This window comes from Patella vulgata, chromosome 5, assembly GCF_932274485.2.
Source record: "Patella vulgata chromosome 5, xgPatVulg1.2, whole genome shotgun sequence".
Classification (NCBI taxonomy): domain Eukaryota; kingdom Metazoa; phylum Mollusca; class Gastropoda; family Patellidae; genus Patella; species Patella vulgata.
Window position 1 is genome coordinate 18684496 of NC_065883.2, and position 14469 is coordinate 18698964.

General features: G+C 31.8%; 1 protein-coding gene across 6 annotated transcripts in view; it reads left to right on the top strand.

Moving 5' to 3' along the window:
• Positions 1 to 14469, top strand: part of LOC126821901 (centrosomal protein of 170 kDa protein B) — a 90745-nt gene that overhangs the window by 44346 nt on the left and 31930 nt on the right. For all 6 annotated transcript variants that reach the window (XM_056101459.1, XM_056101461.1, XM_056101457.1 and 3 more), the window contains 2 exons: positions 3096 to 3444; positions 5166 to 5270. In XM_056101459.1, coding sequence (XP_055957434.1) covers positions 3096 to 3444; positions 5166 to 5270 — 454 coding nt within the window. The remainder of the gene's footprint in view (positions 1 to 3095; positions 3445 to 5165; positions 5271 to 14469) is intronic.

Sequence of the window (14469 nt, forward strand, 5' to 3'; positions counted from 1 at the left end):
ATGGTTAATATCGATCAGGGTAGAAGCTAATTAGTTTATTTATGTTAATGTCTCTAGTGATAATCCTGTATAATATATGTTTTGATCTTTAGCTTATCCATTTATAGTTACAATGTAAAAAGGCTAATGTACATCAATAGGCAAGTCATTAGGTCACCCGACTTAGTAGCAGCGAGGTTGGTCCTCCACTGTGCTGGAAGTGTACATTTTATGTATTGAATTATTGTTATTTATAAAATATAAGTTCCAGTAATTAAAAGATTGAAAAACCATTCCAGACTTATTAGTTATTGAAGAACCTAGGGGTTATATAATTATCAAAAGATTATGTTGGATATATATGGCAACTGAATGTGCTTTTAATTTTTCGTTGTTAAACTACAATTTCATTTTTCACCTAAATCAAATTCATTTATCATCAACTGTTACAAATGACTCAGTTGTCAATAAAGTGAATTGTATGTAGATGATGTATCCAGAAAAACCATTAAACATTTTCATGATAGAAAAAATAAATAACTACAGAATGACGTCATATGACATCTGTGCACAATTCGCTTGTGTTTATTGATGAATTAATGTTGTTCTATTAGTTAATCCCAAATTTAAGTTAACATTTAATTGAAAAGAAGATTTTGTCATGTTTGCAGACGCCTTTATAAATAAAAACTTAGTTTTTTCCAGAACATTAAATGACATACATTTAAATTGCTTTACACATGTTGCATCTATTGAAATGCTGCTCCATTCTTTGTGATCCTTACAACATGAATCATGTTTTAAAAGTGTTAGTAATTAGTATCACTTCATGGAGATTGTTGCCTATTGATAGAAAGATATTTTTCAATTTCATCTATACTTTACTGTTTGAATCACAAATCTCTATCCGTTGCTTTGATATGTTTTCTGTTCAAATTGATCAAATCAATGTTCAGATTTTTAGATTTTTTGAGTTGAAAATAAATGTGTATTGCTTTAAAGGCACAACAAGCCAAACTGTTCATATAAATTTAAAGTCAAACACATGTTGTTATGTAATTAAGCACATCTGAGTATAATTTTTTTTTTAATTATTGTTACTTAATTTATCTAAGACACAAATTTATCTAAGACACATTAAGATGGTGGAGTAAAATCTGTAGAAACCAATGTAAACTTTAAATGCCCATAAGTTAAGTTAAAATTAATCTATTTGAATAACTCTTTATTTAATTTTTTATTCTATGCACATTGGGGCTTTATTTAGATCAGCTTAAAGTCATTTCAGTTGGATATTTTCATGGAGGTTTAAAGTAATAATGCCTGTTTAATTACAAAAAATACTGACACACCTTCCTTAATATTGATTTAACTTCAAAAACAAAAACAAACTAAAAACCGAGTATGATTCACTAAAATGTAATTATTAGTAGGATAAAGTATAGTTCATATATTCGTAATCACAATATAACATACAATAACATAAATAAAACTTAGCAAATGGGGTGATGGGACTCAAAACGGAATTTAACAATTCTTTTAGTCTAATTGCAAATGAATACATATGGTAATTTTATGCCCACCCCCAGACACATTATCTATTGGTAGTCTACTGGGTTAATGAATACAAATGTACACTTGATATGATCTAGTCTACTTGATACTAGACACTTGATCTAGTCTACTGATTAATGAATACAATGATTGATAAGCCTGTTTCTAATCCGTTAATCTGCTCTCAATCACTGTGAAAGGAACGTCTGATTATCCTTAATCCCTGTTGATGTTGCCAGATCACATAGTTTAATGATTAATCTGTAAACAATATACTATTCATAGTATATAGTATTCTTTGTTTATAATTACAAACTATAATATACTACCAGATTTTCTTGGATCTGTTATTATAAACCTGGCTTATTGAAAGGTCATACTCATAGTGTATTCAACAGGTAGGAATTAATAATTTGAATATGAAACTTTTCAAATTACACAAAATCTAATAGGAATTAAGTTACAAAGTTTGAATCAGTTATAGTAATGTGATGTTAAATATTTTGTGAATGACACCAGGATTTTAGGTTAAATTTGTACGGAACTGTTCATTGTCAGCTTTACAATATATCCCTGGTATGCCACATTATGGCTACCTATTATCTATTTCATTATGTTTTTATATTTATCCATCTAAAATTAAATTATATGAAAATGACGTATATTTTTTTGGGAAATAATAATGTTGCACAGTTTATTACTGGTCTCCAGGATTGTTAAACTCAGACCCAAGTCAATATTCCATTATAACCCATAGATTCCAGTATAGGTACAATGGTAAATATTGACATTGTGTAACTTTTCACAGTTTTTAAGTGATGTTAATTGCTCAATAAAACATGGAACAAACAATACATTAATATAGCATGTACGTACAGGCAATCCAATAAAGTGAATCAAGCTGTGGACCCAATGATTATCCGAGTTTCATTTGAGTTTAAAAAAGAGCTAGGAGAATGTAGTTGATTTTCAAAAACGAAAGTTTAAATTTTAGCCTGAAGTCATCGATGTAGACAATAATCAAGAATAGAAATCTACATTATATTTATTATAATATGTTGATAAGTTATGGTATATTATACTGCCTGGAGACTGGTGTGATGTTGCTAAAAACATATTGATTGATTTCAACTGTGGTAATATTGATTAAGATTGGTGAATCATGCATGTTTATATTTTCTCATTACTCTAATCGTGACAGCTTTTAAATATATATGATGTCATGGTGATATCATTCGCAGGTGAATAATTGGCCATCCTTTACCATACCTATTTCTTCAAATTAGTTTCAAATCTGCGCTCGAGCAACTAAGAAGTTTATATTCAGAGATATATTTATTTCAGATTTTTTGAAAATCGCAAGCTAATGATGATCAGCATCATGTGTATTGTTCAGGTGTGAAAGAGTTTGTCTGAGAAGTTTTAAGACCACAATATTCGAAGCTCAGATTCGAGCGACATTTTAAAAAAAACAAGATTTTGTCACTTACAGATTTTAGTGACATTTTTTTAAAAACTGTTTTGTCCCAGATCCACCTAACTAACAAATTTTTATATTTCAGGGTATAATTGATGGACCAAATTGTATGACAGTTCAAGGTCACCCGGATATTGCCTTAACCTGGCCGCAAGTGAAGTTACGACGCCTCAATGCTGGTGGGATAATGCCAGAAAATAATGGATATAACATTGTCTCATCTGACCCAACCTTTCCAGTGCCTCTCAGTAACGATAATTACAATCATGAGTTTATGCCACTGTGTAATCAAGTGCCTGACCCGGTACCACCTACTTACACCACTGTTGCTGACAAACCAGAATCAAAAACTTATGAATATGATGTGTACTTAAACCAGGATTCCACCTCGGAAAATGGTATTTCTCATGTTCATGGAAAAATTATTCTTGAAGGTAAGACATTTAGAATTGTAATTTGAAATAGAGCTTTAAAGATGTATACAACATACATAGGGCACAGACAGTATTGTTCAGATAGGATAAAAAAAAAAAGCAACGTCGTTCAGATAGGATTTTTTTAAAAAAAAAAAGCAACATCATTTAGATAGATACATGTAGGATTAAAACTTGTCACATCATTCAAATAGGATATTAAAAAACAAATGTCATTAGGATAGGATAAATAAAAAGAGCGACATCATTTAAATAGGATGAGAAAAAGAATCGTCAATCAGTTAATATAAAAAATAAAAGCATCATCATTCACAAGATTTTAAGAAGTCACATCATTCAGATAGGGAACATCATTAATGATTTCTAGGCAGTCCGAAGTCATTGATTGCCACACCTTCAAAATTCTAAATTATAAAGCTTTTTGCTGCTATCAGTAGTCTGTAAATTTGCCAGCTAATGTTTTCATAATTCATGATTGTTGTGGAGCATTATATTAGAAGCTGATCTTAAAACAAAGTGTCTTGCCCTCCAAAGAATTTGCTCTCTTGTGATAAGACAATGGATTATGTTTTTGATAAGAAACACACAAAAGATTATTTTGGATTATATATCAATAAAATGTTATTCCAATGACTTGAGTTAAAAAGCACAAGCACTTTGGGGGTCATCAGGGTTTGTTGAGCAAATAGTTTTAGATTAGACATGATTTGACTATACAGTTACGTCAAGCATTATCAGATTTAGATTCTATGTAAAATATTGAATAAATCGGCTAAGCTATTAGTGCAATGGATGCTTACGGCTAGATTTGTTTTGTGTAAATTGTGTGTCGTGCAGTCCCCCTGCACTTACTACTATAATAGAAATACAGACTTTTTAGTTTTAAGGAGTTTAACAAACTCTCATGAAAAAAAAAACTGTCTAATTGGGGCCGTACTTTTATTCTCAATAATTAGGTGTGACAAGAATTATTCTGAATTTGATAGTATCAAAATTAAGAACATTTATTTGCTGGGTGAGAGTACGTGACAATATCTCTTTAAAAAGTGTATTTTAAGGCCATTAAACATCATATGAACTCATCACTCTATGACTTGCATGTTTTCATTTCTTCATTATTTTAAATTTTAAAAACAAAATTTGACTTAAAATTAGGTCCACTTGATATAATGTTACAGAGAAGTGTTGTAGTTATTAGCATATATTGAGAAAATGATTTGATGGATTTAGCCTGAACTTGCAGGAATATTTTATGGGGAGCTTTTCAGATATTATAATGACTGTCATAATAATTCTAAATTTTATCTTTTAAAAAGTCAATAAAACTGACTCATGATAAATTTTAATTTTCAATAATATATCAGTCTTGTTTATATGATTCATGTTAAAATATTTTATTGTATGTGTCACAATAAAACTAATCGATTAATATACAAACATGTATATATATACTTATCATATATTGATTAGCGACTGACGTTTGGCCTATTGTTAGAATTTGATCAATACATGTTACTCTGGTGAATTGTTTTATTTCTGAAAAGTTCGAACCAATTTGAGGAATTTACAGTAAAAAACCACTGCATGTCATTTGAGAACAGCACAGTGGCAGACTTTACATGTAGCTCAAATAACCATAGTCTGTGAAGTCTTTATGACTAACGTTGTAGACTGTGAGCATGCTCGTTGTTAACTTCCTGTGTACATTTCTGCATTGACAGAGTTGGAAACAGCCAAGAAAACCAGTGCATTATATGGCCAGCCAGACTGGTGGGGAGAAAATGAAATAAATAGCAATGGCAATACCCTGAACCCCAAGAGAGAAGGTAAGCTACCCCCCTTGAGGGCAGTGTCTTACTCTTATGTAGATTTAATTGTATTTAATCTATTGTCACCATGGACCTGACTATCTTATCATTTCAACTGGTATCAGTCCTGTGATGTTTAGTGTGAGTGAATAGATAATGAGGTATTTATATTGAACCACTGCTGTAGGTCTGATGTAAGTAAGTATATTACCCACTATGTGTAGATATTCAATAGACATTTGATTGAAATGCTTAGAATTTGTGGACTAACAAGGCTGAAAACTAACCAAAAATCAATGACTTCTATAAGAATTGAATGGTAGCTCAGAGTTACAATGTTCTATTGACTGAGACCAGATCACAGGCAAGCAAGTGTCAACATTAGTTTTATTTGGCTCTTGTTCAAGCATTTCATTGACCAGTGATATACTAGATGTTAGGTATGATATACTATATTTTATTACTTTTATTGAATAATAATATAAAGGTAATAGAATCAGCCGTCTGTGTGATATAAGGTGTCATTATTATATTATTTACTATTGGTTATGTGATAATTAGATATTGGTTATTTAGGTTTTCACTTTGATATTTGTATATAATACATTTTTCCCCCCTGTGATATACTTTATAAGAATATATACAATTTACCGTAGGTCATTGAACTTTGCTGTTAACAAAAGATATACACAGGTATCAATTCTATGGAATATAATTTTGACTATGCTTGCTTGATAAAGACTAGGGGATAAATTATTCCATATTATTGTGTCCTGTGTCAGAACAGTAGGACGTTAAACCCCATTTAATTTGTGTCCTGTATATACATGTATCCAGTTCAATTACAAAATAAATATTGGTATTTACAATTTAGTATAGGAACTACAGTAGTGGATGATTTGGTATCAACATTATTTGATGATTGTAATCATTTGATATTGTGAGAATATACCAGTAGGTAGCCTACTAATAACAACATGTTTGTCTGTTTAGCTATGGGACAAAATACATTGTCCATATACCTTTTAGCAATAGAAATATATTATTTAAATCATGTGTTTTTCATATAAAATAGTATTTATTTGCAAATTCATTGTCTTGCCATTGGCACACAGCCATAATTGTGTTGGCCTGGATATGATGAATTTCTGTACTTTCAAATCTGAATTTCGGTAGATATTTTGTAGAATGGGTCTCCAATGATCTAAAATGCTGCACTGTGGGTTAACCCCAATCTGATTAAAACATAGATCCTATTTCGTTTCGTTTTTATAGTTCAAAATTTCGTTTTACTTGTCTTTACTACACTTGAATCTGGAAGACTTATTTAACATGTGTTCTGCTTGAAATGAGGGGTCAGCCAATCAAAGTGTCTGTCGAATCGAGTGTTTGACCTTTTTTGCCCGGAACTGTGGGTAGTCCACTAGTAACATCAATGCTGATTGGTTAATCAAATGTCTGACGTCATAGGTCAAAAGTCGGTCTTTTGACCCCTGACGTGACCTATCGCTATAACTTGTCAGATCTTCATGTAGTGTAGGCCATCGAAAGTATAAAAAAACGAAACGAAATATAGATCTGTATTTTAATCAGATTGGGTTAACCCCATTCTTGGGACGATTAATACCGTCTGCTTGATCTTGAGTGTTTCTTCAAGATCTTTTGCAGTCATGATTGTAAACATGTATACGATGGAGTTCACATAAAAGAATCCTTGACAGTTGGAATTTGATAAAGAGCAAGCAGAAATGGCAATGTCCAAGCTAAATGCCTATTTTCATTAGCCTCGCTGGTGCAGAAAAGTAGGATGCTAGTCCTTTAGTTCTATTAAGTGGCTGAATTGTCAGCGCGTGCGCGTTGTATCACTACTTCTGTCATTGAGTCAACTGGCGTGGTTTCGATTCCCTGGTTGTACGTGGGTTTTCTCATTGAAATAAAATTGAACCATATGTTAGTCCCAAAATGACCTAGTTTGTGTCGAGTGGACGTTAAACCCCATTTCTCTCTCTCCCTTCCATTTTCTCCTTTAATATAAATAGTTATTCTGCAAAACAGGATACACTATAGTCAAGTGGGAGCATTGTACATGTACATTCCATAGAAACCTCTTGTACTGTTTATGATATAATTGGGATATATTTAGAACTGACACATTATTACCACTCTGACAAACAGACCCAGCGGTGGTAGAGGAGAACATGTGGCTGCTTCAAATTTTCAGCTACATTGATGACATCTTTATTGGCACAAGTGGCTGACTCATATTGGATGTAATTTTCCAGCTAGCAGGCTGACCGATTCTATAGGAGTGGAGTAATATAAATTGGAGAATACATGAAAGTTTAGAATTTGGTTCCAGTTCTTGTAGTGTTTCTGCAGCCAACAGGTGGCAGGAATATAATGTAGATATTTTTCACAGTGTTTATACATTAACTTTTGTTTGTTCAAGTTCTCTGGGAGAATTACACATTAATTCTGTAAATATTTGGAAGCCTTTCAGGACTGGCACCTTGTTAGTGTCGAGTTAACCTCCAAGAGAATGCCAGGATTTTCTTCTAATCAGTGTAGTTATAGAGTCAGCGTATATAGTGGCACACATTTTATATTGACTATACTGTGTTAAAAACAGCGTTATTGCGTTTTAGATTGTTTAAGGATGTGCTTCTGTGTGGAACAGTAACAGAACTCCCAGTTATTTTTAAGTTAAGTTGACTTGTAAAAACATTAGGAGTCAATGTTCAGTGTAAATAATACCTGTTGTTATTAAGTAAGTAAATCTCTTTGTTTATATACAATTGTGTTATATATAAATTTTATTTGCTTAATTTAAGTTCACGAGGTGTAATGTTGAAATAGTCAATATTGAATTAGATATCATGCATCAAAAAAAGAAAACAACCCAGTGTGATCCTTTTAAACATCTATTGTTATTTTGTGATCATGTGTGCTTCTTTTATAAACTTGATCAAATTGACTTGATATTTTTATCATAATGTTCAAATTTTATGCACTTTATGTAGGCATATAATGTAAGATATTAATAATTGATATTTACAAAATAGTTTTATTCAATGCCCTTTATATCTATTGTGGACGTATAACATATTGATTAGATAAATTTATTATTAAATTAATAATAGAAATATTATTAGGCATGAAGCTAAACTCAGATAACATAAAATAGATAAAAGTGTGATCCATTTGAATTCATAGGCTTTTCTAGTGGCATATTTTTTGCCATTAGGATTTATATTATTAGATGTAAGAAAAGTTAGTTAATTGTGGTTACAGATGGGATAGATACAAATTCTAAGATGCGATTAAATTATCCAAATGCTAAAAGTCAAGACATGCTTTGTGCCTAGGATAAAATGGTAAAAGTCAAAGTCTTCATAGCATGGAAAGGGTGAAATCAAATTATATACGTAGTTCAATCTCTCCAGCCTCTACATTTTCAACTCTGAAGATGATTTATTTTGGTTTTAGGTTGGTCTGTGCTGTGATGACTTGTATTAAAATATGTCAAGGGCTATTAATTAACTTACAGGTACATGTTTTATGGAGCTCATCACGTACATGTTATAATTGTATTAACCTAATCAACAGCCGTCTAATTGTTTTACTTGGCACTACTCCATCAATATAAACATGGCAGAGCCAAGAAACATAACTCTATTGACAAGTCTATTTATATATTAAAATATTCAATTTCTACAAACTGCACTACAGTATTTTAAAACGTAGAAATTAACAAGAGAAAAAAATTGGAATTTAGACAGCTTTGCACCTTTAAAACTTGTCAGCATGTATTCAGAGAGGTATGAACTTCAAAGGTGTGTGATGTAGAAATCATGCATATGTTATCCAATGGGTTTATCTACAAGATCAAATGTGTCACCCTTTCAAATGGTTTAGCACATTAATGGGAAAAGTTTGCATGAAATGCATCTTTCTCAAGAACTTGTAATGATTTGTATGTAACTTAAGATATTAATAAGGAATATAACCACATTGAATTAAATTAAAATATTTGTGTATAGAAACTGATTATAGTTCATGCATTATCTGTAATCTAAGAAAATATTGTTGGCCTCTGGAATGTTGGCCTTTGAATGCAATAAAAATTAAAAAATTGAAATAAGATGTCATGGATTCTAATTAAATTTTAGATTAAGTTTTTCTCAATTGACAAAATGTCATCATTTGTTGTATATTTTACATTACTTTTTTATTTGATGAGTTAAATACTGGTGCCATTGCTAAACAAGGGGCATATTACACCTGCTGTTTTTTTTGTGTAAACTTACTTTCATGTAGACTACAAATGTATCATGATATGATGAGTATGTCCAGTTGTTATCAGATTCTGTAATCTAAACTACCATAAAGACTATATCTAAACATCATAGAGAAAACTATATCACACATCATTAAGGTGATAATTTGATGTAATGTTGATAATAAACCATAAAGTATAGATAAACTACCAGAAACTTGATGAAAAACATGAAGTTAACCAGGGGTTGGTGTTTGTACCTTGCTTATTTTGTTTATTTATAAATGGTTTGACATGTTGTCTTTATGATAATCTTTATGCTGTATTCACTATCCAGTATTATCAACCAAAATATCTCTAGCAATCAATGTTGGAGTGTTGTGTATTCTGGAGAATTGGTGAAAATAATTGAACTGATCTGGCTCCCCATTCCATCTCAATATCATACCTTTAGCTGAAGTGATTGTTAAGGCTTTCAGATTTAGATAGAAAACAGATTCGATATTTTTTTTTTATCATGAGTTTTAATTAAGATAATGAGAAAATAAGTTTGTAAATTACTCTACTGACTGAAGATAATTTTGGCAACTGCTTCAGTTCATCACCTAATGAAAAACAATTCCATGAAGCTTCGTACTTATAACCTTGTGTTACCTGTAAATTACGTAGTTACGGCGGAGAAGATTGATTTTCTACATCTTGATATGAAGTTAGCTAATTGTAATGAGGCATGTCTTGACTGCCGTGTGTTTATAAATAATACAAGATGAAGTTGTTTTTATTTCTGAGTTATGTCAGGTATTTTTTTGGAGATGGAATAGTGTAAAAGTGCAGGCGAAAAGCTCAATAATTATGTTTTATAATATATTTTAATTGAACAATGAACGAAGCAACATTTTGCTTGGAATCTGTTTCAAATTTTTAAATGACTTGACCACAGTATCCATGCTATGTACAGGTTACTGCAAGATGATAATGGACATGTTATTAAAATGAAGAAAATTAATCAAAGTGTGACTTCAATTCCAAAGTTTTGTTTTTATGGACTTTTGAATTGCACTGTATATAGATGGTGAGTTATTGAATGTTCATATAATTTTAAAATAACTTGTATAGTTACAGCAACATAATATTATGAGGGTGAATGAAAAAAATCAATCATATGGACATCATTTCCAAAGTTTTTATGTGATGAGACTTTTGAATCACACTATCTACATGTATATTGTTGATGAGATATTAAATGTAATATTTGAATAAATAGGTGCTTTGAAGCATGGATGTGTATTTTTTAAATGTTCTACTGATAAACATTCTGTTGCATATTGTTGAAATATCTGAGCTTTTAGTTTTAATATTGATTTGTTTAATGCTGTTGGCATGTCTACTATAATAATATACAGTTATGAATTGTCGAAAATAGATCTACAGATGGCTTTGCCAAAATTCTACAGACACAATAAATATTGCAGGCAAAAATAGAACTGTGAAAGATTAGTATCATAAATACGCACATGTTGATGATGTATTGAGTGCTGAGTTATATTATGTATTTACCATCCAGTTGTGGTGCAGGAATTAATTGATCTCTTCATCAAAGGATTAGAGATTCATTATTTTAAGATGTTTGGAGAAAGTGTGGTAAGAAGGACGTGAACAGATAGGTGAGAGACAGACAGTAATCCTACATATTTTAGTGCTCCGATAAATATTTTTTTTCCATGATATTTTCTTTAGCCATAAAATGATAAGGTATTTAGTTTGATATTTTGAAATAGGATGAGCCGCAACTGCTACAAAATATTGATCAGTGTTAGAATAATCGAGCTATGTCAGATCGTCCTCATACAGATATAATATATATTGTACAACCACTAGTCTGTAAGATTATCCGATCATACTGACCTCTGACCTTTTTGATATAACAACCTTTAACTATCTGCATCTGTTAGTCGACAATTTTAAAGGTTAGATTTCTACTCAAATTCTATTTTACTCTACTGACACATAATAAGCTTTGTTTACTCGATGACCAATTTTTACAGAATTTTAGCTACATCCATATACTTGATCTATGGCTGTGTTCATATTAATAATTACCTGGAGTATATAGGTTCGGATCAATGTTTGTGTTCACATTCAGAAGATTAGAATTTATTTAAGCAGACAAAATAGATAAGTGATGCTTAAATGTTGCATGAACTGGAATGTGAAGATCTATTGTTATCCATTTCTAGTCAGTGTTGTATGTACCTTGCTGCAAGCAGTGTGTCTGAAACATGGATTAAGGAGTCTCTGCAGTCTGCTTTGAGTTTACTTTACTACCTGAGGCTTTAGATCTAGATCCCACATTTTATATGAAACAAATTAATGCTCACACACCTTAAACCTATATTCTCTGCTGGATAAAATGACAAACACCAATGGGATTGTGTCTGGGAAAACCTAAATTTGTCCCTGGCAATGTTTGTGACGGATGCCAGATTTCCAGGCTTGTTCGTCTGGTTCAGGGTAAAATCAGTGTGAACATAGCTTAAGTGTTTCCTTGTGTGTGTCATTACATGTCAACCACTTTAAGTGAACTAAGATATAGATGTAGGTAATTTGCAAATATTTCAAGCACTGCTTCAGAAATAAATGTTTACATTTAACAGAATTCCTTAAATTCAACAACAACTAAGGGTATTTTGTTTGATTTTACATTTCTCTTTGATGTCAAGACTTCACATGGGATATTTCTTTTAGAGATGGGAGGCATGTGATGGCTGATTAGCTTATACTGTAAATTCTAAGTTTATGTGTCTTTGAATGTTTGTAAACCAGGTTAAGACAGCAATAGGAGCTTCTCTATAATAACAGTATATTTTATGCTGTAGTCTGTATGTAAAACACCATGGATATTTAATGTGTTCTTAATGTTGATGTGTTAGACAAATTGTGATAGCACCACTGAGAGCACCACTTCATTGGGTTTGATCACTCTATAATTCATTATAGATCCAGGTACCCAGTTGTGATATATCTATTTGCCAATGGTATGGGGGTAATTACAATAGGGCATGCCAAGATGAAAGTGCTTCTTGACATTTATATCCCTTGTTCAAATACCCAAAACAAAGAATTCTATGAATTTCAACAATTTCCAGTAATGACTTCTAGAATTATGGACCCTGTTCTCTTTGTAACTTATCACCTGTTCTAGTTGATATTTATAAGCATTATTCAGAATTTTAACCATTTCTGATCATTAGAAAAAGTCATTACTGTATGTTAGAGAATCTTGTCAACGCACCTTTAATGTGATACAGTATAAAGATTGTTCTTTTTATGTACCCTAAAGATTCACAATGTGTCCCAACTGAATTTCTATGATTTTATGGTTCATGATCACCATTGAAATTCTATGGTTCACCATTGAAATTCTATTGAAATTCTATGGTTCACCATTGAAATTCTATTGAAATTCTATGGTTTACCATTGAAATTCTATGGTTCACCATTGAAATTCTATGGTTCACCATTGAAATTCTATGGTTCAATATCCCCAATGGATTTCTGTGTTATGGTGCAACTTTGAAGTTCTGTGTTATGGTTTATCATTGATATTCTGTATTCTGCCTCTCTTATGGTCATTATGTTCTGATCTGACGATCTTGAAGCACTGATGATCTTTAAGAACAAAATATTGGATCTCATATGGTCCCACTAATACATTGATTTCTTTTGGATAGAGTGTTTAGAGTTTTATCTATAATGAAATAAGTGAACCATAGTTGAAGGAACCTGTAAGTCCCTTATGGTCACTAATTATATAAGTCAGGGTTATATAGAGGCATTGTGTTCAGCATATGTTAGTTAATTTGTTTATCTTAAAGGGAGTAACACAGTATTGGTATGCCAGGTACTCTGTATATTACTGTAGCTATTTCACCTACTATGTAAATCATTGAGATAGGTGTCAGTGTCTATTGTTTTAACCACAATATGACCGAGGTGTGTTAACCCTATATGTTTAAGCGTGGTCTACAGTGTATGGTGTGGGTATTGGTGATATTAAAACATCAAAGAGTTTTTGCTTCTTAGATCATAGTAGATTCAGGTATAATATGGTTAAGTGTATCTCTGTATATTAATCTTATGCTGTATAATGGGATAGTTCGTGCATTAAACAGTCGCTCTCATCAGGTGATATTGTAGAAGAAGTGTTCTGAATTGCAAAGAACCCCATTCAAGCCATTTTGGTGACCAAATACAAATAGAAACTTCCAGGCAAGTTAGTTAAATAATTGAACAAATACCTTGTAAAATTTATTAGATCATCTTATTCAAGTTGATAGGTTTATTCGATTCAGACAGGAGTTATATCTCAGGTTTATTATATTTAGACAAGAGTTATAGTTATATCTCCTGTTAATTGTATTCAGACAAGAGTTGAAGAGTTATATCTCAGTTTTATTGTCCCCCGCCTTTCGAAGAAAGCAGGGGACTATTAAAATGGGTTCGTCCGTCTGTCTGTCTGTCCGTCTGTCTGTCCGTCTGTCCGTCCGTCTGTCTGTCCGTCACACTTTTTGGGACACAATAACTCTCTTCCTAATTGAGCTAGAATGTTCAAACTTGGTGTATGTGTTTATTAGGTCAATGCCTTGATGGAGTTCGAAGATGAGCATTTTCCGCTTAGGGTAAGCAGAGATAAGCAATTTGATTGGTTGATGCTTTGGGATACGATAACTCTCTTCCTAATTGGGCTAGAATGTTCAAACTTGGTGTATGTGTTGATTAGGTCAATGCCTTGATGGAGTTCGAAGATGAGCATTTTCCGCTTAGGGTAAGCAGAGATAAGCAATTTGATTGGTTGATGCTTTGGGACACGATAACTTTTAATTGAGCTAGAATGTTCAAACTTGGTGTATGTGTTTATTAGGTCAATGCCTTGATGGAGTT